Source organism: Aethalodelphis obliquidens, unplaced genomic scaffold (assembly GCF_003676395.1).
Source record: "Aethalodelphis obliquidens isolate GAN/ISIS:26980383/991018 unplaced genomic scaffold, ASM367639v1 scaffold53, whole genome shotgun sequence".
Taxonomy (NCBI): Eukaryota; Metazoa; Chordata; class Mammalia; order Artiodactyla; family Delphinidae; genus Aethalodelphis; species Aethalodelphis obliquidens.
In genome coordinates, this window is record NW_020837997.1 from 9,644,082 (window position 1) to 9,664,320 (window position 20,239).

Consider the following 20,239-nt stretch of genomic DNA (forward strand, 5'->3'; position numbering starts at 1 on the left):
AGCAGAAAGGGATTGGATACAAGGATTTAGGAGCTTACAACATCGTTGGAGGGGCTGAGAGAGGGGGCTATAGGCCGGTGCTTAAACTTCAGCGTGCAAAAGAGTCACCAGGACAGCTTTGAAAGAACGCAGCTTCCTGAGTTCCACCGTATAGTTTCTGATTCAATGGTGGGGGGGAGGGGGGGAGACTTTGCATTTTTAACAAGCTCCCAGGTGATGCTGATTAACGCTGCCTGTGAGCCCACCTTTTGAGCAGCCCCGGAATAAGTTGGAACAGCACCCTGGGAGCTGCTTCTCCGCACAGTGGAGATCAGGAGGCTGCCACCGGAACTGTTGAGTTCAGAAACGCTGCCCAACACCCACAAATCCACAGAGACAGGTCTGCTAGAGGGCTGAACAAAAATTAATTAAAGTGAAGTTAAAATAATTTTAAATAATTAAACACACACACAGAGTTCTGCCTCACTTCTACCTTCCAAATCTCTCCTGAGCGTTTCTCATTGGTAGAACCTAATCTGCATCCAGAACCAGAGCTGCAAAGAAGTCTGGGAAATGTAGTTCCCCCCTCCCCCAGCTTCTGGTACAGAGAAAGGCCAACAAGGAGAGAGAGAGAGAGAGAGAAGGAGGGATGCTGAGAGCCAATTAACTTTTTCCACCAGGCTCTTCGCTGGACCACCAGCCCCCTCCCTGGGTCCCATTTCAGCCAGGAGGAAGGAGAAGCATGGGGAAGGCAACCTGCGAAATCCAGCCTGCAGCCACCGTCATCTGAGCAGGCCCAGCCCAGCACTGGGCGGTGGGGCAGAAAGACGACGAACTAGGCAGTGAGCTTGGCTGTCTTTATTGTCCCAAACCTAACGTGGCCCCAGAAGAACTCCCTATTCTGCCCAACTAAATCCCCTTCGCCGAGAAACGGCACCTCCCGTGCGCTCAAATCCTGCGTCTGGAAGTCAGCCTGGACTCATTGTTTTCTCGACCCAGCACATTCTTCTTATCTTTTGCTGAATCTGATACCGACCAGGGTTCTTGGCCTTCCCCAATCAATAGAAATTGACTGGAGCCCAGACAAGAAATTCAGGCAAGGCTTTATTGGGGCACCTGCAGCAGCAGCAGGGAGCGAGAACAAACATCAGTTTCCTTTGCTTGTTCACTTGCTGAGCAGGGGTGCAGGGGGGTGAGCTGGTTATATGGGTAGCGGGGTGTGTCCAGGGGGTCGGGCCGGAGCGATGGCTTAGGGGGCTTGCCCATCCCTCTGGTGGTGTTGAGTGCACAGGGCATGCCCAGTACCTTGCTTTTGCTCCTAACACCCTGTTTTTGCTCCAGGCTTTCCAAAAGTGGCAGTTGGGTTTTCTTGGTCTCTGCATATTTTGGGTCCAGAATTTGCCCCAACTGCACATGTACTGAGTTATTTTTAGTCCCATATAGTTTCCTTGTATTTTGTTGCTCAAAGAGAGGTGTATCCAGGGCCAAGCACTGCAGCAAAGGGTCCCAGGTCCCAGCCTGTCTCAAGTCGAGTTGTCTCTGTCTCCAAAATGTAACCTGGGGACTTCCCTGGTGGTCCGGTGGTAAAGAATCCGCCTTCCAATGCAGGGGACGCAGGTTCAATCCCTCGTAAGGGAACTAAGATCCCACATACCACAGGGCAACTAAGCCCGCACGCCACAACAATTGAGCTCGCGCACCTCAACAAGAGACCCTGCGTTCCGCAAACTGCAGAGCCCACGTGCCCTGGAGCCTACGTGCCACAACTAGAGAGAAGCTCGTGCGCCACAAGGAAGAGCCTGTGCACAGCAACCAAAGATCCCACGTGCCCGCAACTAAGACCCTATACAGCCAAAACTAAATTAAATAAATAAATAAATAATAAAATAAATCTTAAAAAAAAAATCTATCCTGAATTTGACCCCCTCCTCTCCAGCCGTCTATACTCTGGTCTAAGCCACCATTGTTGTTCACCCAGGCAATTCCCCCTCATCACTTCCCTGGGCTCCCTGCTGCCACCCCTGCCCTCTGCAGTGTGCAGCGTCCTCCTACAGCAGCCAGAGAGGCACCTTTATATGCAAATCACAACCCTCCCTCCCGCAGTTCCCATGCTACTCAGACTGAAACCTAAACTTCTCACCTTGGTCTCCACTCGCTGATGACTGATGATGACAACCTCATCCCCCTCCCCTTCCCTCCCTAAGCTGAAACTACTGTGGCCTTTATGCGCTTGATCATATCAAGTTCAATCCAACCTCAGGGCCTTTGCACATGCCGTTCCTGCTCCTTCTTTCCCCCCGAGGTGCACATGACCGGCCCCTTCTCGTCCACAGATTTCAGTTCAAAGGACACCGCCTCAGAGCAGCCTTCCCTGGCAACTCTAAATTGTATCCAGTCACTCTGCCTCTTTTATCTTGTTCCGTTTCCCTGAGAGCACCTACCAGTAACTCAAATTATCTCGTCTATTTGTAGATTTGTTTCTTTTATCTGTCCCCTGCCCTACCCACCGGAATGTAAGCTTCAAGGAAACTTAACTACCTTGCTCACCACGTGCGTAGAACAGTTTATACCACACAGATACTCAGTAATTCTTTGCTGAATGAACGAGCAAGTGAATCCACGTGTTGTGAGGTGTATTGTTTTCCTCTTTTTTTTTTTTTTGCGGTATGCGGACCTCTCACTGTCGTGGCCTCTCCCGTTGCGGAGCACAGGCTCTGGATGCGCAGGCTCAGCGGCCATGGCTCACGGGCCCAGCTGCTCCGCGGCATGTGGGATCTTCCCGGACCGGGGCACGAACCCGTGTCCCCTGCATCGGCAGGTGGACTCTCAACCACTGCACCACCAGGGAAGCCCTTTTTTTTAAAATAAAGATGTATGAAGTTTATTTATTTATTTATTTATTTATTTATTTATCGTCTGTGTGGTGAGGCTTGTGGGATCTTAGCTCCCTGACCAGGGATCGAACCCAGGCCCTTGGCAGTGAAAGCGTGGAGTCCCAACCACTGGATCGCCAGGGAAGTCCCTGTTTTCCTCCTCTTAAAGTGAGAAAATATGGGAATTCCCTGGCGGTCCAGTGATTAGGACTCCTAGTTTTCACTGCTGGGGGCCCGGGTTCAATCCTTGGTTGAGGAACTAAGATCCCACAAGCCACGCGGTGTGGCCAAAAAATTTAAAACATAAAAAATAAAAATTTTTTAACTATAGCAAGAAAACAAAGACACAGGGAGGTGGAAGGTGGTTTCTAAGACAGCCCTCCATGATGCCCGTCTTCCCCCATTCATGTGCTTGTGTGATTCCCTCCCGTTGAGCGTGGGCTGGACCTGAAGGTTGCTTCTGACCAACAGATGTAATATGGCACCAATGTGGCGAAGGCGATGGGATGCTACTTCCAAGCCTGTGTTACAAAAACCTGTGACTTCTGTCTTGGTGAGCTCTCTATTGACTTCTCAGCTTGCTTGCTAGGGGGAAGCAAGAAGCAGGTTGGTAAGGTCCACATGGCAAAAACTGAGGGTAACCTCTGACCAACAGCCAGCAAGGAGCTGAGGTCCTCTGTCCACAATAAAATGAATCCTGCCAACGGCTACATCGTGAGCTTGGAAGTAGATCCTTTTTCAGTTGAGCCGTCAGATGAGACCACAGCCCAATGGACACCTTATTACAGCTGAGAGACCCTGCAGCACAGGATCCGACTAAGCTGTGTCCAGAATCCCAGCCCCCGGGGAAACTGTCAGATAATAAATGTGTGTTCTTTTAAGCCACTAACTTTAGGGTGATAGGTCACGCAGCAATAGATAACTAATACAGAGAGGTCAAATGACTTGCCTAAGGTCACACAGACATTAAAGACCTAAGTCAGGTCTTGAACCCAAGTCTCTCTGACTCCAAAATCATTCTCTAACCACTTCACTGACCCATCTCCCATAATTATACAGAGAACATATCAAAAGCTCCGTTCAGGCTCGACCACATACTAAATATTTCATGTGAATTCTCTCATTGAACTCTCACAGGATCTCTGAGGCAGGCACCATATTTACTTGTTACAGATGCAGAAACAGGGGGACTTCCCTGGTGGTCCAGTGGTTAAGACTCCACACTTGCACTGCAGGGGGCTCAGGTTCAATCCCTGGTTGGGGAACTAAGATCCCGCATGTTGCACAGTACAGCCAAAAAGAAAAAAAAAGATGCAGAAACAGGGACAGAGAGGGTCCCACTTTCACTCAGGGATGTGAACTCTTCCTTTATCCTCATCCCATGGGTTTGCCATTGGATTGAATTGGAGTAAATTTCAGAAATGAAGAAGGATTGGGGATATCTCCGCAAATGCTGTGCCTGACTTAGCCCATTCAGGCTGCTAACAGAATACCATAGACTGGGTGGCTTATGAACAACAGACGTTTATTTCTCACGGCTCTGGAAGCTGGAATTTCAAGATCAAGGCACCAGAAGATTTGGTACCTGGTGAGAGCCTGCTTCCTGGTTCATAGATGGCCATCTTCTTGCTGTGTCCTCCCATGGTGGAAAGATGAGGGAATCTCTCTGACGTCTCCTTTATGAGGACACTAATCCCATTCATGGCCTTCACCCTCATGATGTAATGATGTTCCAAAGACCCCCACCTCCTAATACCATGACCTTGGGGGTTAAGATATAGCACCGGGAGTTCCCTGGTGGTCCAGTGGTTAGGACTCTGCACTTGGACTGCCGTAGTCCCAGGTTCAATCACTGGTTGGGGAACTAAGATCCTGCAACCTCCTCAGTGCAGCCCAAAAAATAAAAAAAACTTTAAAAAGACGTAGCATGTAAATTCGGGGGTGGGGGAGGAACACAAACATTCATTCTATAGCAAGGCCCAAGAGCATGAGAAGGGGAGAAGGATGCCCCGGGTACTCTGCACCCCTGATCCCCAGCCCTGTCTGAGATCCAGCTCCCCTTGGAGAGAAAGGTGGCACCGAGCTGTGTTCAGCCTCATGCACCTATATCTTGGCTGGAGGGTTTGGAGGTGTGTGTGTGTGTGTGTGTGTGTGTGTGTGTGTGTGTGTGTGTGTTCACATGCTGGTGCATCTGCTCACCTCTTCCTCCTCAGCATGAAAATGCCCTCGCACCCACAGTCATGTGGACATGCACCGAATGAGAATCCCCAGTCATCCACATCTTCACTCAGCCTGATGGACTAGACACAAATTCCTAGGCACACAGACACGGCGTGCACCCCCAGATACCCCAGGACATGGCAGGCCACATGTGGACTCATGCAGATGCATGCCTATATCCGCACAGATATTCTCAGTATCTTGCAGGAGACCGAGGAGTCTTGCAGACTCCTCTGCATTTTGACTCTCTGAGTCTGTCTGTGGGATTTTACGTGTAGGTACAGGACCGTGAGTACCTGTGTTGCATCCCGCCTTTGTGCCTGTGAGTGTGTCTACGTATCTTTGTTTTTCAACATGACATCTGTCTGCCTGGCTGTCTGTCTGTTTCTAGGTCTGCAACATTGCTTGGATTTGTCTGGCTGTGTACCTCTCTCTGTGTTGTGACTATGTCTGGCCGTGAATCTGACTTGTGGCTGGGCCCTGACTGCGTCTGTCCCTTTGTTACTGCTCTACGTCTGTGCTCTATGCGTCTCTGTCTGTTGTCTGGGTCTGCTTCTCTGTTATTCCATTTGCATTGACAGCCGTGGTCCCTGCAAGTGTATCTGCTGTCTCTGGCTGGAACTGATTGCTGGCTGTACCTGTGTGTTATCTCCCTGCGCCTATCATCTGGATGGACAAGGACTTCTTTATGTGTGTGCTGTCCCGCTGTACTTGTTGGTTTGTGTCTGTGACTTTGTGCTGCCTGTATAACTTGGTAGGTCTCCGTGTCTGTCTGCTGTCTGTGACTGTTCTGGCCTGTTTGTGTTGGTCACTCCCTGGCCCTGTGTGTGCTGTCTGTTTGTCTGTGCCTGTGTTCTGTCTGCTGTCTGTCTACCTTCCTCGTGCCTCCGCGTCCACTCTTCAGCCTGGCTCCCTCTGGTGGTACTGGGGGGAATGACCAGCGCAGAGGGATCAAAGGAAAAAGAGTTGAGGGAAGAGGAAGCATTTTAGGCAAACTGTGAGTCCTTGGCTGCCACGGAGAAGGGAAGGCTTGGGTGTGATGGCAGAAACCAGATGCAACCCTCCTGGCAGGATGGGGCTGGGGGTCTGGCCTCTGAGCTTGCACACCTCTTGCCCACCCATCCTGTAGAAGTCTAGAAGGCGGGACGCCTGGGTCTCTCACAGTGGGTGGGGGCAGGGGCCTTCCTCTGGGGACGTCACCCGTTAAACTTCCTCTCTCAGCCACACAGGAAGCTGAGCCGGCTCAGGGCCCAGCCTTGAGAAAGCACAGGCCCCCCCCCAGCGCCCCTGAGGAAAGGGCCCCGCCGGGCCAGCCCTGCAGGGACCATGGGATCCACAGCTGAGTAAGAGCTGCCCCCTCTCCCATCTTCTGGACCAAGATTCCCAGACCGGGCCTGGGCTGGGGCCAAGGAGAACGAGGCTGGGGCAGGCCCGGGAGGGACCGCGAGCCACAGGGGCAGGTGGCTGGAATTAGGGGAGGACACTCAGCTGGCCTACAGTATGGACCCTGCTCTCAGGCACACTCGGGCCACTCTGGGACCTTCCAATCTCTCTCTCTCTCTCTCTTTCTCTCTCTCTCTCTCCCCTGCTCTCCGCTGGCTCTGTATGACTAAGTTTGTAACTCCTGAGCCTGTGCCTTTTGATGTATCTCAGGGATGGGGAGCCTGGCTTCCGGGGTCAGCGGGGGGGAGGGGCGTGCTCTGTGTGTCCATGTGCAGGAGTGATTGATCGTGTGGGACTTGTGTCAGCGTGAGGATGAAGCTCAGTGTGAGGGGGGTCCCAATCTCAGGGACAATGTGTGTGCACTCACTCCCTGTTCTCTTCCTCTGTCTCTCTCCCTGAGCCCAAGTCCCGACATCCTCTGCAAGATGGATAGAGGGTTGGGGGCCAGGGCAGGAAGGCAGAGATTGCAGGGTTCCCGGAAGGACCAGGGCACGCTGCCCTCTTTCTTCTGATAAAAACTCTGAGGGCTCCAGGGCCCCATGAAGTCGCGTACACAGAGACACTTGGGCAGGGCCTCGCACATATACCCAGGGACACTCAGGGCCACCCAAGACAATGGGGATGTCATTCAGCCTCACACTGGCTCAGCCACACATACGCACAGTCCTACCTGACATGCCCTGGACAGTCTCATCCTTTCAGGCAGACACAGAATAGAATTGCAGACACACACAGACACAATCACACACAGGTGCAGACACACACACAGAAGCAAATCCCTGGACACACTGAACCCTTTCCTGCCCTGCAGAAGGGGTCTCCCTGCCCTGTTTGACTGGTTCTTCGAAGCGGCCTACCCTCCCTCCCTGCAAGAGGGTGAGTCAGGGGCATCATTGGGGATGGGGGTCGAGATGGAGGGCGGGCCCGGGACCCTGAACTTAGAAGCCTGCTCTCTGTGCAGATCCCCCCATCCTGCGGCAGTTCCCCCCAGACTTCCGGGACCAGGTATGCAGGCTGGCTCCTTGCTCCCCAGGGGCCAGGGCCTGTCCCCCTGGGGGAGGGGACCCTATGTCTCAGACCACTGGGAGCTTAGGGGTGGAGCCCAACCTGAGTGGCCAAGCAGTGTGTGCTTCTCTCCACCCCCAGGAGGCTATGCAGATGGTGCCCAAATTCTGCTTCCCCTTTGATGTGGAAAGGTATGGAAGGAAGCAGACACCCAAGGACCCAGGGACCCAGACCTCTCACGGACCCCCAGGATTCCAACACCCAGAGACTCAGACAACAGAAGTCATATACCCAGGGCCCCTGAGATTCAGAGACCCAGGGACTCAGAAACCGGGGGACCCTGACAAATAGCGACCTATACACAAAGGGACTCATTTACCCAGGGTCTCAGGGACCCAGGGCCTCAGAGAACCGGAGACGCTGACAACTAGGGACCTATACACCCAGGGCCCCAGACTGGTGGACGCAGTACCAGGAGCACTGTCAGGGGCATGAAGGGGAGGGGGGTTCACGGGGGCGGGATGCCCAGGTCTCTGAGAGCTTTTCCTGCCCCCAGGGAGCCCCCCAGCACCGCCGTACAGCATTTCACCTTTGCCCTCACGGACCTGACTGGCACCCGCAGATTTGGTTTCTCCCGCCTACGGGCTGGTGCCCACAGCTGTCTCTGCATCCTCAGGTGTGGGATATGGGGGTCTGCGCCGGGGGAAGGGCCTCTGCCTACAGGCACTGCATGAAAACTGCGTCCACTCTCCGCAGCCACCTGCCTTGGTTTGAAGTGTTCTACAAACTGCTGAACACAGTGGGGGACCTCCTGGCACAGGATCAAGTGAGACCAGCTCTCCCCGTCATTCCCCGTCCCACCCCCACCAAGGCCCCAGCCTGGCTCTGAATTCCCAGGCCTGACCGAGCCCCTTTGGCTCCAGACCACCCAGCCTGAGTCAAGACCCTCAGAGTCCCCAACCCGCATTCTGGCTCAGGCATCCCACCCCTACCCAGGTCTCAGAGGTCAACGAACTTCTTCTACATCTGCTGCAGCAGCCCCTTCCCGGGACCCAGGACTCAGTGGGGCTGGAGCTGGTGAGTACCCCCTCCCCCCTGGGCGTTGGACCTCAGGTGGCTGGAGAGGCTGCACCCCGGCCCTGAGGACCACACACCACATCTCCCCCAGGGCAGCGGAGTGATGATCTCCAGTGCGCAAGGCATCCCGTCCCCTGGCCCCGGGAAGAGCATGCCGGTGAGCAGAGCTGGAGACGCTGGAAGGTCGGGCACCCACGTGAGGCTAACCCCTTGACTGATCAGTCCCCCTATTAATCCCCCGCCAGCTTTCCTGCTTCGTGGCCCCCGACTCCGGCCGCCTGCCATCCATTCCTGAGAACGTGAGTGGAGACCTGAGAGGGCGCTCTGGGAGGGGGGAAGAGGTCCGGAAACCCGGAGAGGGCTCTCAGATCCTGTGGCCCCTCGCGCCCAGCGTTCCTCTCTGTTCTTCAGAGGAACCTAACGGAGCTGGTGGTGGCGGTGACCGACGACAACATCGTGGGGCTATTCGCTGCGCTCCTGGCAGAGCGAAGGGTCCTGCTCACCTCCAGAAAGCTGAGCACCGTGAGGCGGGACCGCCGGGCCGGGGAGGGGTCGAGGCCTGGCTTGGCCCCTGGGGGCGGGACCATCGGGACGGATTCCTAGCTCTAACCCCACTGGGCGAGACCCGAGGGCAAAGTCCTGGCTCAGCCCCTTTGAAGGTCAGGGTTGAGTTGAATCCTGGCTCCACCTTTATGGGGGAAATCAGAGCGGGCTGCGCTGTACCCCCTCCCCCGGCTTCAGGAGCGCTGAGTCCAGGCTCCACCCACTATGGGCCAGAACAAGACTGGCTCCGCCCCTCTGGAGGGTGAGATCAGAGAGGGCTAAATTCTAGCTCCGCCCCTAGGGGAGAAGGACGGGGTAGGTGTGGAGCTAGCATTCAGCCTCTACCCCTAGGGGTGAGACTTGAGGGGGGGACTGAATTCTAGCTCCGCCTCTCTAGGGGTGGGGTCCGTGGGCTGAGTCTCTGTCCTACCCCTAAGGAGAGAGATTCTGGAGGGTTGAATATTAGCTTCCACCCCTAGAGAGAGGGACTGGCACGTGCTGAGTCCTGGCACCACCAGTTCCAAGCACTGTAATTTGCGGAATTCTTGGCCTTCACAAGAAAGGGGTTTGAGTTTTCACCTCTTACCCAGTAGCGGGTGGGGAAGGGAGGTGGAGGGAGACACGAGACTGGGGACATGGGATATGAAGCCGGGAGAGCCACCGTCCAGAGAGGGTCCTTGAAGCTGGGGGTCCAGGCCCTGACTCCACGGTCCCCCACCCGTCCCCAGCTGACTTCATGCGTCCACGCGTCCTGCGCTCTCCTGTACCCCATGCGCTGGGAGCACGTGCTGATCCCCACGCTGCCGCCGCATCTGCTGGACTACTGCTGGTGAGGGGCAGGGGCTGGAGAGGGGCAGGGCTTCGGGAAGAGGCCTAGGGTCCTGGGCACCCGGGGGCGGCGCCTGCATGACCGGCCCCCTCGGTCTTCCGCAGCGCGCCCATGCCCTACCTCATCGGAGTGCACGCCAGCCTCGCCGAGGTAAGTGGGAACGGACCTGGATGGCAGGGTTGGGTGGAGTGCCCCCCTGCACCCCCAGGTATCCTCCCCTGTCGGGGATCCTCGGGCTCTGAGCGGCCATCGCCACTCCAACTCCCTAACACAGAGAGTGCGGGAGAAAGCTCTGGAGGACGTCGTGATGATGAACGTGGACTCCAATACCTTGGAGACGCCCTTCGACGACGTACAGGCACTGCCCCCAGATGTGGTCAGTGACACCCCCTTCCACCCTCCTGCCGCATCAGGGAGACGAGGCTCCGCACCCGCCTGCTCAGCGCTGCCCCCTTGTCCTCCAGGTGTCTCTGCTGAGGCTGCGGCTAAGGAAGGTCGCGCTGGCCCCCGGGGAAGGGGTGTCCCGTCTCTTCCTCAAAGCCCAGGCCCTGCTCTTCGGGGGGTACCGCGATGCGCTAGTCTGCGGCCCGGTGAGCTTCGGGGACGCAGAGGGAGAGACCCCGTGGGTCCCTGAAGGATTCAGAATAAGAATACCTAGCGTTTATGGAGTGCTTACTCTGTGCCTCTGTTTGCTCATCTGTAAAATGGGATCCCAACGGTACCCACCCAAAAGGGTCGCGTGAGTCTGTAAATGGACACAAGCAAAATGCTCGGTTACTGCCTGGCACATCACAATGGATAAATGATAGGTTTTACCGCTGCGATTATCATTTCACTTAATGCTCACAACAGTATTATGAGACGGATACTCTTATGGTCCCATTCTACATATGAGGAAACCAAGGCTTGGAAGCCCCACAGCGGGTGAGTGTTGAAGCCAGGACTCTGATCTGCTGACTTTCAACCCTGACATCCCCTCCTCCCCAGTTTTTCACAACTATTCTATAAAAACATGGTCAGGGAATTCTATTATCTGAGAATCTGATGTTGCTTTCGACTCTGCCCTGAACACAGCCGGAAGCTGTCCATTTCTCCCCCTTCTCTGTCTCCACCACGGCCTGGTCCCCATTGTTGTTTGCCTGGATCAGCGCGCTCGCCCGTCACCATAAGTCCCCTCTCGCGGACTCCCACCCTCACGCGCTCCGCAGTCTGACCTCCGTGCAGCCGCCAGAGGTCACCTGGGAGCGTCTGAGTCAGGCCCCGCCCCCTCCTCTGCCCACCGCCTTCCCAGGGCTCCCACCTCCCTCGGGGTAAAAGCCCAAGTCCTCCCTGCAGCCCACGAGGCCCTGCACGACATCAGGCACACAGATGGAGGCGCTCCATCAATGTTTGCTACACAGATGTAAGGTAGAATATGGGAAGCAGAATAAGGGATCCTGGAGAGCCGCGGGGAGCTTAGAATCCGAGTCCTTCTTCCAGGGCCAGCCTGTAACCTTCAGTGAAGAAGCCTTCCTGGCCCAGAAACCCGGGGCGCCGCTGCAGGCCTTCCACCGGCGGGCTGTGCACCTGCAGTTGTTCAAACAGGTGCGCCAGAATCCGGAGGGCGGGGCTGGGGCCGGAGGGGCGAGGCTAGGGGCGCAGACGCCCGGATCCCGGAGGCCGAAGCCGGGGCTGGAGGGGCGGACGCCTGGACCCAGTGGGCGGGGCGACAGTTGGCCCGGCTGGATCCCCCACTCCAGGGTCTCCGGGGTGGGAGAGACAGGACTGAACTCTTGGGTCCATAAAAATGGGAGCCCCTGATCTGAGTTCCCAGGGATAAGATCTACCTCTAGGTCCATGAGGAGGTTGGGATGGAACGAAATTATTGAGTCCCTAAGGCGGGAACCTCCTGGATCGAGGGTGAAGGGAGAGGAGGCTGGACTCTTGGATTCTAGGGACGTAGCGGGGGAGGTGGAACCGGACTCCTGGGTTCTCGGAAGAACGTGGGATGAACTTCAGGGTCCTTCAGTGCGGGCTGGCTTCCAGGGTCCCTGGAGGTGGGGTCGACCTCCTCCAAGGTCACTGAGAGGAGGGGGGCCTGTCTGGAGTCCTACTCCTCCGACCCTGAGAGGAGCAGGGTCTGGTCCCTGAAGACAGATCTTGACTTGGGGTGGGGACGGGCGGGGAGACGGTGGACCTCTGGCTTCCTGAGGTGGGCTCCAGGCTCCTGGGGCCTAAGGTTGGGTTTCTGGAGGGGCCGGGGATGGCTTCTACGTCTTGAGGGCGAGCGGATCCCCAGTCCTCGCATTCAGATGTTTGGGGTACCCTGATTCTCTGACCCTTTGCCCCACCCCCCAGTTCATCGAAGGCCGACTGGAGAAGTTGAACACGGGAGAAGGCTTCTCAGACCTCTTTGAGCAGGAGATCACCTGTAGCGGGGCTTCCTCAGGTGAGCTCTGCACCTGGCACCCCCCCCTACACACACACCTGTGGCCCAGTCTGAGCCTGCCCACCCTGGCAATGCTCTCTCCTCTCTCCTCTCTCCAGGGACCCTTCGCTCCTACCAGCTCTGGGCAGACAACCTAAAGGTAGTAACACCGAACCCTTTAGTGTTTATTGAGGGATTAAATCCAACCTACCACCGTCCCTACTATGCTCATTTATAGATAGAGGTGAAGAAGTCAAGACTCAGAGAGGGAGAGGGGATTCTCCAGTGACACACAGCCCGGGTGGGCAGGTGGGGTCTGGGATAACCCCACGTGCCCAAGCCTCTCTTCCTTGGCTTTCTCTCCCCAGAAAGGTGGTGGTGCCCTCCTGCATTCCGTCAAGGCCAAGACCCAACCAGCCGTCAGAAACATGTACCGCTCGGTGAGGCTGGGCTGGACAGGCCACTTACCAGGGTGACAAAGGCAGAGGACGGTTTAACCCCACGTTTAGAGCACACACAATTTATCAGAACTAAACCAGCAGTTAAATCATTTACCATGTTTCCTACTTTTATTTTCCATTGACTGTGTTCATTCATTTTTGTCGCATCAGGTCTTTCCTATTTAAAAATGACAACCAAGCTTCTTTGGCAAACATCTTTTGTCCTGAGACACCACAATCCCAGCTTCTGCCCTTGTGGTTGGTTTTTCCCCCAAGCCCCAGATTTTCCTGGGACCAACTTCCACAGCTCGCAGTCGTCTGCTGGGTTTTATTCTTTGCTCGGCTTTTGAACGCTGACTCACTTTTACGACGTTCTGGCTTTGCCATTCCCTGTTTCATTTGGGGGTTATCTCCTCCAGTGACATTCCTTCTGTGTTAGTCAAAGGGGCAAGTTGGTATTGACTTCTTAGGGGGTACCGGGGGAACCTGAATATATTTTGAGACACACATGAGCAGATGGCAAGACAAAAGTGTCTTCGCGGATGGAGGGCTGAGTTCTCAAATGTCCAGGGTCAGATCGCTCTGGATTCTCAGTCTCTTTCGGCTCCTCCGTAGGCGAAGAGTGGCTTGAAGGGTGTGCAGAGCCTTCTGACGTACAAGGTAAAGCCGGTAGCCAACGCCGCGGGGCAGCGGGGGGAGGGGCTCCTGGCTCACCCACCCTCTTCCTAGGATGGGGACTCTGGCCTGCAGAGGGGGGGCTCCCTGAGGGCCCCTTCCCTCACCAGCCGCTCAGATTGCCTGCAGCAGCGCTTGCCTATCACCCAGCACTTTGGACAGGTAAGAGCCCCGCCCCCGCGCCCACGCATGTACCTGGACTTATCACCAAGCCCTTCTCCCATCCGGTCTCCAGCCAGACATCTCGACTACCCCCAAAATGGGGCGCCCACTCCCCCCTTCACAGAACCCCCTGATTCTGTAGCTCCTGAGGCCCCAGCCCCCAAATCTATCCTTTGCAGAACCGGCCCCTTCGCCCCAGCAGGAGACTCCAGCGGGAAGAGAGACCTTCTGAGTCCCTGGGGGAGGAGTAAGACTCCAAGGCAGAGGGAGGGAGCAATGTTGGAAGTGGGGGGCCGGGACTCCTGGGGAAGTGGGCCCCAAAACTCCAGACCCTTCAGAGCAGCTGGTCTGGGGCAGATATCTGAGGCTGCCCATCCTCACCCAGGACACCCTCTCTGAGCCCCGAGGATGCCCAGGGACCGTTGGCAGAGGAAGCTCTGGATGGCAGCTTCCTTGGGTCCGGAGAAGAACTGGATTTGCTGAGCGAGATTCTGGATAGTCTGAGCGTGACGGCCACCCGGAACAGCAGCCTGCGGCCAAGCCAGAGTTTGGACTGCTGCCACAGCCTGGTGAGAGCCCCCCCCCAGCCCTCCCCCATTTGCTCATCCAACCTGCCGGCCCCTCCTTCATTTAAAGGCCAGCAACGCGCCCATCTCCCCATCCCCACCCAGCCCGACATACCAGGGAGATGGAGATGGCAAGCGGATGACGAGAAACCACCAGGGCCCCAGCCCCTGTCCCTTTCTGTCGGCCTGCCGCCTCTGCACACCCCCCAGCCTTCAGATGCCACGAGCGCCTCGAAGCACCCCACTTCCCAGCTGCCCTCAGAGGCCAGCCCAGAAATCATTTCTCCGTCCCAGTCTTCGACAGCTTCTGCAGACCCAAGCAGCAAAGGGGACCCCAGCTCCTCTCTCACAGAGCCCCAGCCTCTATGCCTCTCCCCTCCCCACGAGGCAACCCAGGATCCCACAGCCCAGGAGAGTCCCTGCTCCCAGCTCTCCACAGCACCCAGCCCTCGAGAAAGCCCCCCACTTCTGACCCCCACAAAGCCCAACTCGGATATTACCTGGACATCCCAAGTCCTTGATTCTTTCTCGGATCCCGGTTCCCCAGAGAACCCCAGAGCCCAGCCTTCGGAAGTCCTGCTCCCAGAGCGCACGCACCTCCAGCCCCACGAGGAGCCGGGAGCGCCTAGGTCCCCTGATCCTCCTGCTGGGTACTGGCGGGGGCTCCAGGCCAGGAGCCGGCCCAGGGTTGCTGAGCTTAAAAAGTGTTTTGAAGGTTAAGCATCAGGGGTCTGGAGGAGACCCTGGCCCCTCAATAAAGCTGCAAGAGCCCAAAGCTTGCTTTTCCTGGTGGGTTTACCTGGGAGCCCTGTTTCTGCTCAGACACCCACCCCGCTCCCCACCTTCCCTCCCAAAGCAGCCTCCGGCTGGCTCTTAGGTGCAGCTAAAAGCCTTTCCCTTCCAGGAAGCCCTCCCAGCCCCTAGGACCCTAGAGACCTTACAATTCATCTCTCAACAGCCTATGTGTCTCCTCCATCTAGGCTAACTCCTGCCCCCACCAGCTCACAAAAAGGTTTTATTACACCGCTCTACCCATTGTATAGATATATATAAAGTAAGCAGCCTCAGTCTCCCTTTTCTTCAAAGGCAGAGTCTTTGAAGCACCTTCTTCCCTTCTATTCTTAAGCGCTGGGTGTGTCTGACTGCCCAGAGAGGTCTCTGCCTTCCCCCAAGGTCACACAGCCAGGAAGGGTGATGGGTCCTTCACCCTTCACCAGATGGGGACCCAGATGGGCACCCAGATGGGCAGGCAGCCCCGCACCGTCTCCTTGGAGTCCTGGGGAGCCTGGGCCTCGGCTGCATGGGAGAACTGAAAGGAAAGGAGAGGGGGGGGTGTCGGGCCTGTGTGGCAGGCAGACAGATGGCTGGTGGTGCGGCAAGCGGGGAGGCAGGTCCGCAGCCCCGGCACCCCAACTGCAGGCAGAGTCAAGCAGAGGCGGCATGCTTCGCAGAGCCCGCCCGGCAGGTGCCCCGTGGCCCCCCCGAGTCCTCCGGAGCCGTCAGAGGCTGGTGTGTCGGTGGCAGCTGCTGCGTGCAGCTGAGCGCCGGGCAGTCCTGAGCAGTGCAGGCAGCTGTGGCCAGCCCCAGCATTCAGATGAGCCGCTCCTCAGGCGGCAGCTTGAGGTTGGGAGGCGGTGGAGCTCGGGCACCCACCTGCTCCTCGCTGCTGGGCCGGTAGGTGCCCTCCGTCTGCCGCTTCTCCCGAAGCTTCCGCACCAGAAGTACCAGGCCCACGGCCAGGAGCAGGGCGGCCAGGAGGGAGAAGACCACGATGATAGCAATGGTGGCCTCCTGCGACTGTTGGCGGGGGATGGGGGGGGACACAGGTGTGACCCACCTGAGCTTGGGCATCCCGTCCACCCCCGCCTGAGAATTATCTGGAAACGCTAATCCCCTCCCCCCGCACCCGCCACTTTTGGTGACTGGCTTCCTCCACTCAGGGTTCCTGACCCCCATCATATCCCAGGCTCCCCCACCTGCCATGTCTGGGGTCCTTCTCCCAAGCGCCTGCCGCATCTAGGCTCCTAGATCCCTCCTCCCCCTGCCTGTGAGGTATAGGGGGCTCCTGGACCCCTTGCCAAGCATGGTATTCTTTTTGTGTGTGTGTGTGTGTGTGTCTTAGTTCCCCAACCAGGGATCCAACCTGTGCCCCCTGCATTGGAAGCGCAGAGTCTTAACCACTAGACCGCCAGGGAACTCCCGCCAGGCATGGTATTCTTGCCCATCCCCTTCCTGGGGTTCTTGGTCTCCCCATCTGCCATGTTGATATTCTGGTCTCTCCCACTTAGGGTTCTCCAATGCCTCCCCCACTGTGCAGCCTGCCGCCTCTGGGCATCTAGGCCCTCCCACCTGCTACACGGGGGCCTCCCGCATAAAATCCCTGCCGCTCTTCTCCCACATATACCCCAACTCACCAGGGCCCCACTGGAGCCAGGGCTGGGGCCAGAGGGTGTAATTGTGCTGTTCTCACTTACAGTGGGCTCCAGTGCTGCAGGGCGGTGGTAGAGAAGAAAAATGAATCCCCATCTATCCCTTCCCATCTGGAAGCATGTGCATCTTCCTGGGCCATTTCCCCTCGTTAGAACTCTGCCCTTTTGAGTCTTTCATTCTGTGAGCGGCCTCCACACAGGGGCTGGCCCCGCTGATTTGGCCCCACAGGGCACCCCTTACCCAGGGGAGCCCGGCGCTGAGTAATCAGCCAACAGCGGTCTGCAGTTTGCGCAGAGTTGGGGGCTATTATAATGGATGGTGTGGGGAAGCCCAACCCTCCCCCCAACCCCAGCCTCACCTCTCCGGCCCTCCCTCTGCCCTTCAGGATCTGGGCGGATCCTGCATTTTCCCTGGAGTGTCTGACTCACACCTCCCCCCAGGCTCCCGAAACAGGGCTGAAAGGCAGCGTCCCCACCTCTGGTCAACCTGCTCCACCTGGGCTTGGAGCCCCAGGCAGGCCTCCTCCTGGCTTCCATTTCCCCCAAACTGCTCAACCCTACTGAGGCTCCGGACCGCAGGCCTCATCTCCCGGCAGCTCACAATTCCGCCCAACTCAGGAATTCTCCTAGACCAACTCCAACCGTCCAAGGAAGGACACAGAAATTCTACGCCCCCAACCCTACCCCAGACCTAGGCATCGCATGCCCGCTCCTGGGTTCTTGCCCTCTCAGCGTCCCAGGCACCCAGCGCTTCTAAGCCCGGACCCCCAGTGCCCCCGACCGGTACCTACTTTGCCCCCAGACCCGGCCCCAGCGGGTCAGCAGCAGCGGCAGGCCGAGTGCCAAGAGCAGCCCCAGGCCGGGGCTCGCCATGGGCCGGGTGACGGGCTGGTGGCACAGGGGACAGGGCTTGTCGCGCGCGCCGCTCCTACCGCATCTCGGGCGGTGGGGGGGGGGTACCTTCGACCCCGCACCTGGGGGCTGGAAAGGAGAAAGGCCGGAGCGTGGGGGAGGGGGCCGGACCCGAGCGCAGGCCCCTGGGAGGGGCGACCCGCGTCGGCCACCCAGGAGTCCTGCCCCGCCCCCCGTCGCCAGAGGTCAGAGATTAAAGATTAACTCGGGGCGGCGCGTTCTTGGGCTGGGGAAAGGGGAAGGGAAGGGAAGGGGGGAGGGGTGGCAGGCCCAGCCGCGTGACCTGCCTCCCTACCTGGCCCGGGCGTCTTCGACCCCGCTCAGGGTCCCGATCCCGGTCCCTCGCTCGAACCCTCGATCCGTCGGTCAGTGGCTCGGTCGGACTCTTCCAGCTCCGCCGGCTCACGTGACCCGGAAAGTTTAGTCACTCACCTCGGAGGTGAGCGCACTTCCGGCTTGTGCACCTGAGCCTAGATGAAAGGGCGGGGCCAAGCGGGGGCGGGTCCGCGCCGTGGACGCACCTGTAACGGGAACCCAATCTCATAATCGGGAGGAGTGAAAAGGAGCGGAAGCGCGCAGGTGTAAAAGGGGCCTCTCACCTGCACTGCAGGTACATCTGTAGAATCGTCCAGGTGTGGAGACACACGGGGCATGGAGTCACCGATGTGTGAGGCACTCCTGTCTGGGGCAGACCGGGATGGGGAGCCTCTAATGAAAAAACACTGGTGTGGGACACACCTGCATGGGAACAAACGTGTAAAGAAATCTGCACGGATGTGTAAGAACACCCATGGGAGACATCTGCTTTGAATCACATCTCTTTGGAGTACAGCTGAATGGAAGCCTACCTGTGTGGAAAACAGCTGTATATAGAACACACCTGCATGGTTACAAACACCTGGCTGAGGCACTTTGGCGCGGGGTACATCTGTTTGGGGAATGCATCTGCATGGCTCACCTATGAAATGAACAAGACTTGCAGAAGGAATTCCTGTGTGTAAAGGTATTGGAAACACCTGTACGAGACATACCTGCATTTAAGTACACTTGTAGGGGACCCAGTTATATGGAAAGAGCCCCGTACGGGTGAATGATTAAATGGAACACACGTATGGCGGGGGAGGCTCTATGACGCATTCCTGGGTGGAGGAACACCTGTTGAGAAACATACCTGTGAGGTGAAGGAAACAGCTGCATTGAATTGAGTTCACACGAGAGGAAGACCTGAGCACGCCTGCATGGGGCACACTCACATTGAAGCACATCTTTGGTGGGGGGGCTCATGTGTTTTGAGGTCCACCTGTCAAGGATGCATCTGTGAGAAAACATTTGTTTGGGGCATCTCCGTGGGAAAATATCTGTACGGCACCTGCAAGGGCGACCTGTGAATGAAAACATCTGTGAGGGGACCCTCTACAAGAGGCTCGTTTGAGCACACCTGTCTGGGCAGAAGCTGAGTGGGAACCATGTGTGCCTTCACGATCGTCCTTTGGATAAAGGACGAAGATAATAAGACGACCCCCTCCTGGGGACTCTAGAGAGAAGAGTGATGGTTAAGGGAAAATTAATCCCTTCTAGGGCATAGAGCGATGTTGGGTAAGAATCCCAGGTCTAGTTAAATGTCTGCTTTGCCCCTTCCTGGGCATGTGGACTGCGGTGAGCGGCTTAACCTCCTGTTTCGTCACCTGTGAAGTGGGAAAGCCAGTCCCACTTACCTTATAGGGTTTTAGCGAGGACGACGCGAGGGGTGAGTAAAAGGCCAAGGCTTGTGCAAAGCAATGAATCAACGTTAGCTATTATTATTATTCGCTGTCAAAAGATCTGGGCGCCCCTCCCCCTAATGGCGAATCGAGAAACTGCGCCCTAAACTAGTGGGAGGGACATTTGGCAGGTGCAGCGAGCGCGACAGGCTGGGGCCCCACTTCCAGCAACGCTGTCCTTATCCCCAGCCGCTCCTGGGACTCTGAGATTCCCCCCCTAAGCCGGTCCGGAGAAAGCAGTCTGCTCGGCGTCTGGATCCGGCAGAGGCCCCTTTAAGACTGCTAGGCGAGCCGGGGGCCGCGGGGCCCAAGGCAGTGTGGGGTCATTGGGAAGGCCCCGCCTAGATGGGTGAGCAAGGCGGGACCGCAGGGCACAGCTCCTGAGGCTCTGGCCAATAGGAAACCGACTTTGCAGCCGCGCCACGCGTTGATCTTCTGTTTCCCAGTCTGAGTGGGACCGAGAAAGGAGGCGCGCGGGCAGGAAGAAAACACGGAGGGAGAGCAAGGCGGCTTGGTTTTCTGCTTCTGTGGCCGCTTAGGCAATGTGAAATGAGCGGGCTGGCTGTTGCAGGGCTAGATGGCACAGAGTTGGTTCTGAGTACGTCTAGGGAAACCGAGAACTTTAGTTCCTGAGGAGGATTAGTAGAGGAGGGAGGTCAAGTGGAAAGGGATTATGTAACCCAATCCCTGACATCTCCCTACCTCGTCCCCTTGGGCAGAGGGTAAACTGAGGCACGCAGAAACGGAACTCTGAAACCAGACCTGAGATCATTGATCTCTCGAACCCCCCTTCCGAGAATGAACGTGGTTGCTCCCTAGATTGTGCTAATAAGAGAGCATCCCTGACACGCCCCCCCAGCTCCGCCCCCATCCCCCTCCCCTCCAGTGCGGAGGAGACGCAAGTTCTGGCGCGGGCGGC

At 57.1% G+C, this 20,239-nt stretch overlaps 2 protein-coding genes and 1 non-coding gene across 5 annotated transcripts; 2 read left to right on the forward strand and 1 right to left on the reverse strand.

Annotated features, from left to right (window-relative positions):
* The first annotated feature begins 4,643 nt into the window (after window positions 1-4,643).
* On the forward strand, window positions 4,644-4,716 carry TRNAP-UGG (transfer RNA proline (anticodon UGG)). Its single transcript has one exon. It is a non-coding gene; the product is annotated as a tRNA-Pro (tRNA).
* Window positions 4,717-6,279: 1,563 nt separating this feature from the next.
* Window positions 6,280-14,994, forward strand: DENND1C (DENN domain containing 1C). Of its 3 annotated transcripts, XM_027085757.1 has the most exons (23): window positions 6,280-6,415; window positions 7,327-7,391; window positions 7,477-7,520; window positions 7,662-7,711; window positions 8,077-8,196; window positions 8,277-8,346; window positions 8,517-8,597; window positions 8,689-8,754; window positions 8,843-8,896; window positions 9,009-9,119; window positions 9,869-9,969; window positions 10,074-10,119; window positions 10,244-10,345; window positions 10,434-10,559; window positions 11,449-11,553; window positions 12,307-12,397; window positions 12,496-12,536; window positions 12,745-12,816; window positions 13,432-13,476; window positions 13,546-13,653; window positions 13,833-13,900; window positions 14,039-14,222; window positions 14,325-14,994. In XM_027085757.1, the coding sequence occupies exons 1-23, from the start codon at window positions 6,399-6,401 to the stop codon at window positions 14,937-14,939; spliced, it is 2,382 nt and encodes a 793-aa protein (XP_026941558.1). In that variant the 5' UTR covers window positions 6,280-6,398; the 3' UTR covers window positions 14,940-14,994. The 3 variants fall into 3 exon arrangements, with proteins under 3 accessions (XP_026941558.1, XP_026941559.1, XP_026941560.1); XM_027085758.1 differs by lacking the exons at window positions 6,280-6,415; window positions 7,662-7,711 and having other exon boundaries at window positions 7,333-7,391; XM_027085759.1 differs by lacking the exons at window positions 6,280-6,415; window positions 7,327-7,391; window positions 7,477-7,520; window positions 7,662-7,711 and adding an exon at window positions 7,722-7,802.
* Window positions 14,995-15,027: 33 nt separating this feature from the next.
* On the reverse strand, window positions 15,028-20,164 carry CRB3 (crumbs cell polarity complex component 3). The gene is made up of 8 exons (XM_027085827.1): window positions 18,592-20,164; window positions 18,409-18,518; window positions 18,160-18,298; window positions 17,856-18,081; window positions 17,440-17,629; window positions 16,634-16,707; window positions 15,873-16,016; window positions 15,028-15,528 (listed from the first exon to the last, which is right to left on the reverse strand). The coding sequence occupies exons 5-8, from the start codon at window positions 17,519-17,521 to the stop codon at window positions 15,430-15,432; spliced, it is 399 nt and encodes a 132-aa protein (XP_026941628.1). The 5' UTR covers window positions 17,522-17,629; window positions 17,856-18,081; window positions 18,160-18,298; window positions 18,409-18,518; window positions 18,592-20,164; the 3' UTR covers window positions 15,028-15,429.
* Between the last annotated feature and the right edge of the window lie 75 nt (window positions 20,165-20,239).

What these genes read in the sequence shown, in the direction of transcription:
- DENND1C (XM_027085757.1), top strand. An exon ending in TGCACGCCAGCCTCGCCGAG is followed by an intron (nt 10,120 to 10,243) that starts GTAAGTGGGAAC and finishes TCCCTAACACAG; the next exon opens with AGAGTGCGGGAGAAAGCTCT. An exon ending in CTGTAGCGGGGCTTCCTCAG is followed by an intron (nt 12,398 to 12,495) that starts GTGAGCTCTGCA and finishes TCCTCTCTCCAG; the next exon opens with GGACCCTTCGCTCCTACCAG.
- CRB3 (XM_027085827.1), bottom strand. Translation starts at nt 17,521, where the DNA reads ATGGCGAGCCCCGGCCTGGGGCTGCTCTTGGCACTCGGCCTGCCGCTG. An exon ending in CTGGCTCCAGTGGGGCCCTG is followed by an intron (nt 16,017 to 16,633) that starts GTGAGTTGGGGT and finishes CCCCGCCAACAG; the next exon opens with TCGCAGGAGGCCACCATTGC. An exon ending in GGCCCAGCAGCGAGGAGCAG is followed by an intron (nt 15,529 to 15,872) that starts GTGGGTGCCCGA and finishes CTTTCCTTTCAG; the next exon opens with TTCTCCCATGCAGCCGAGGC.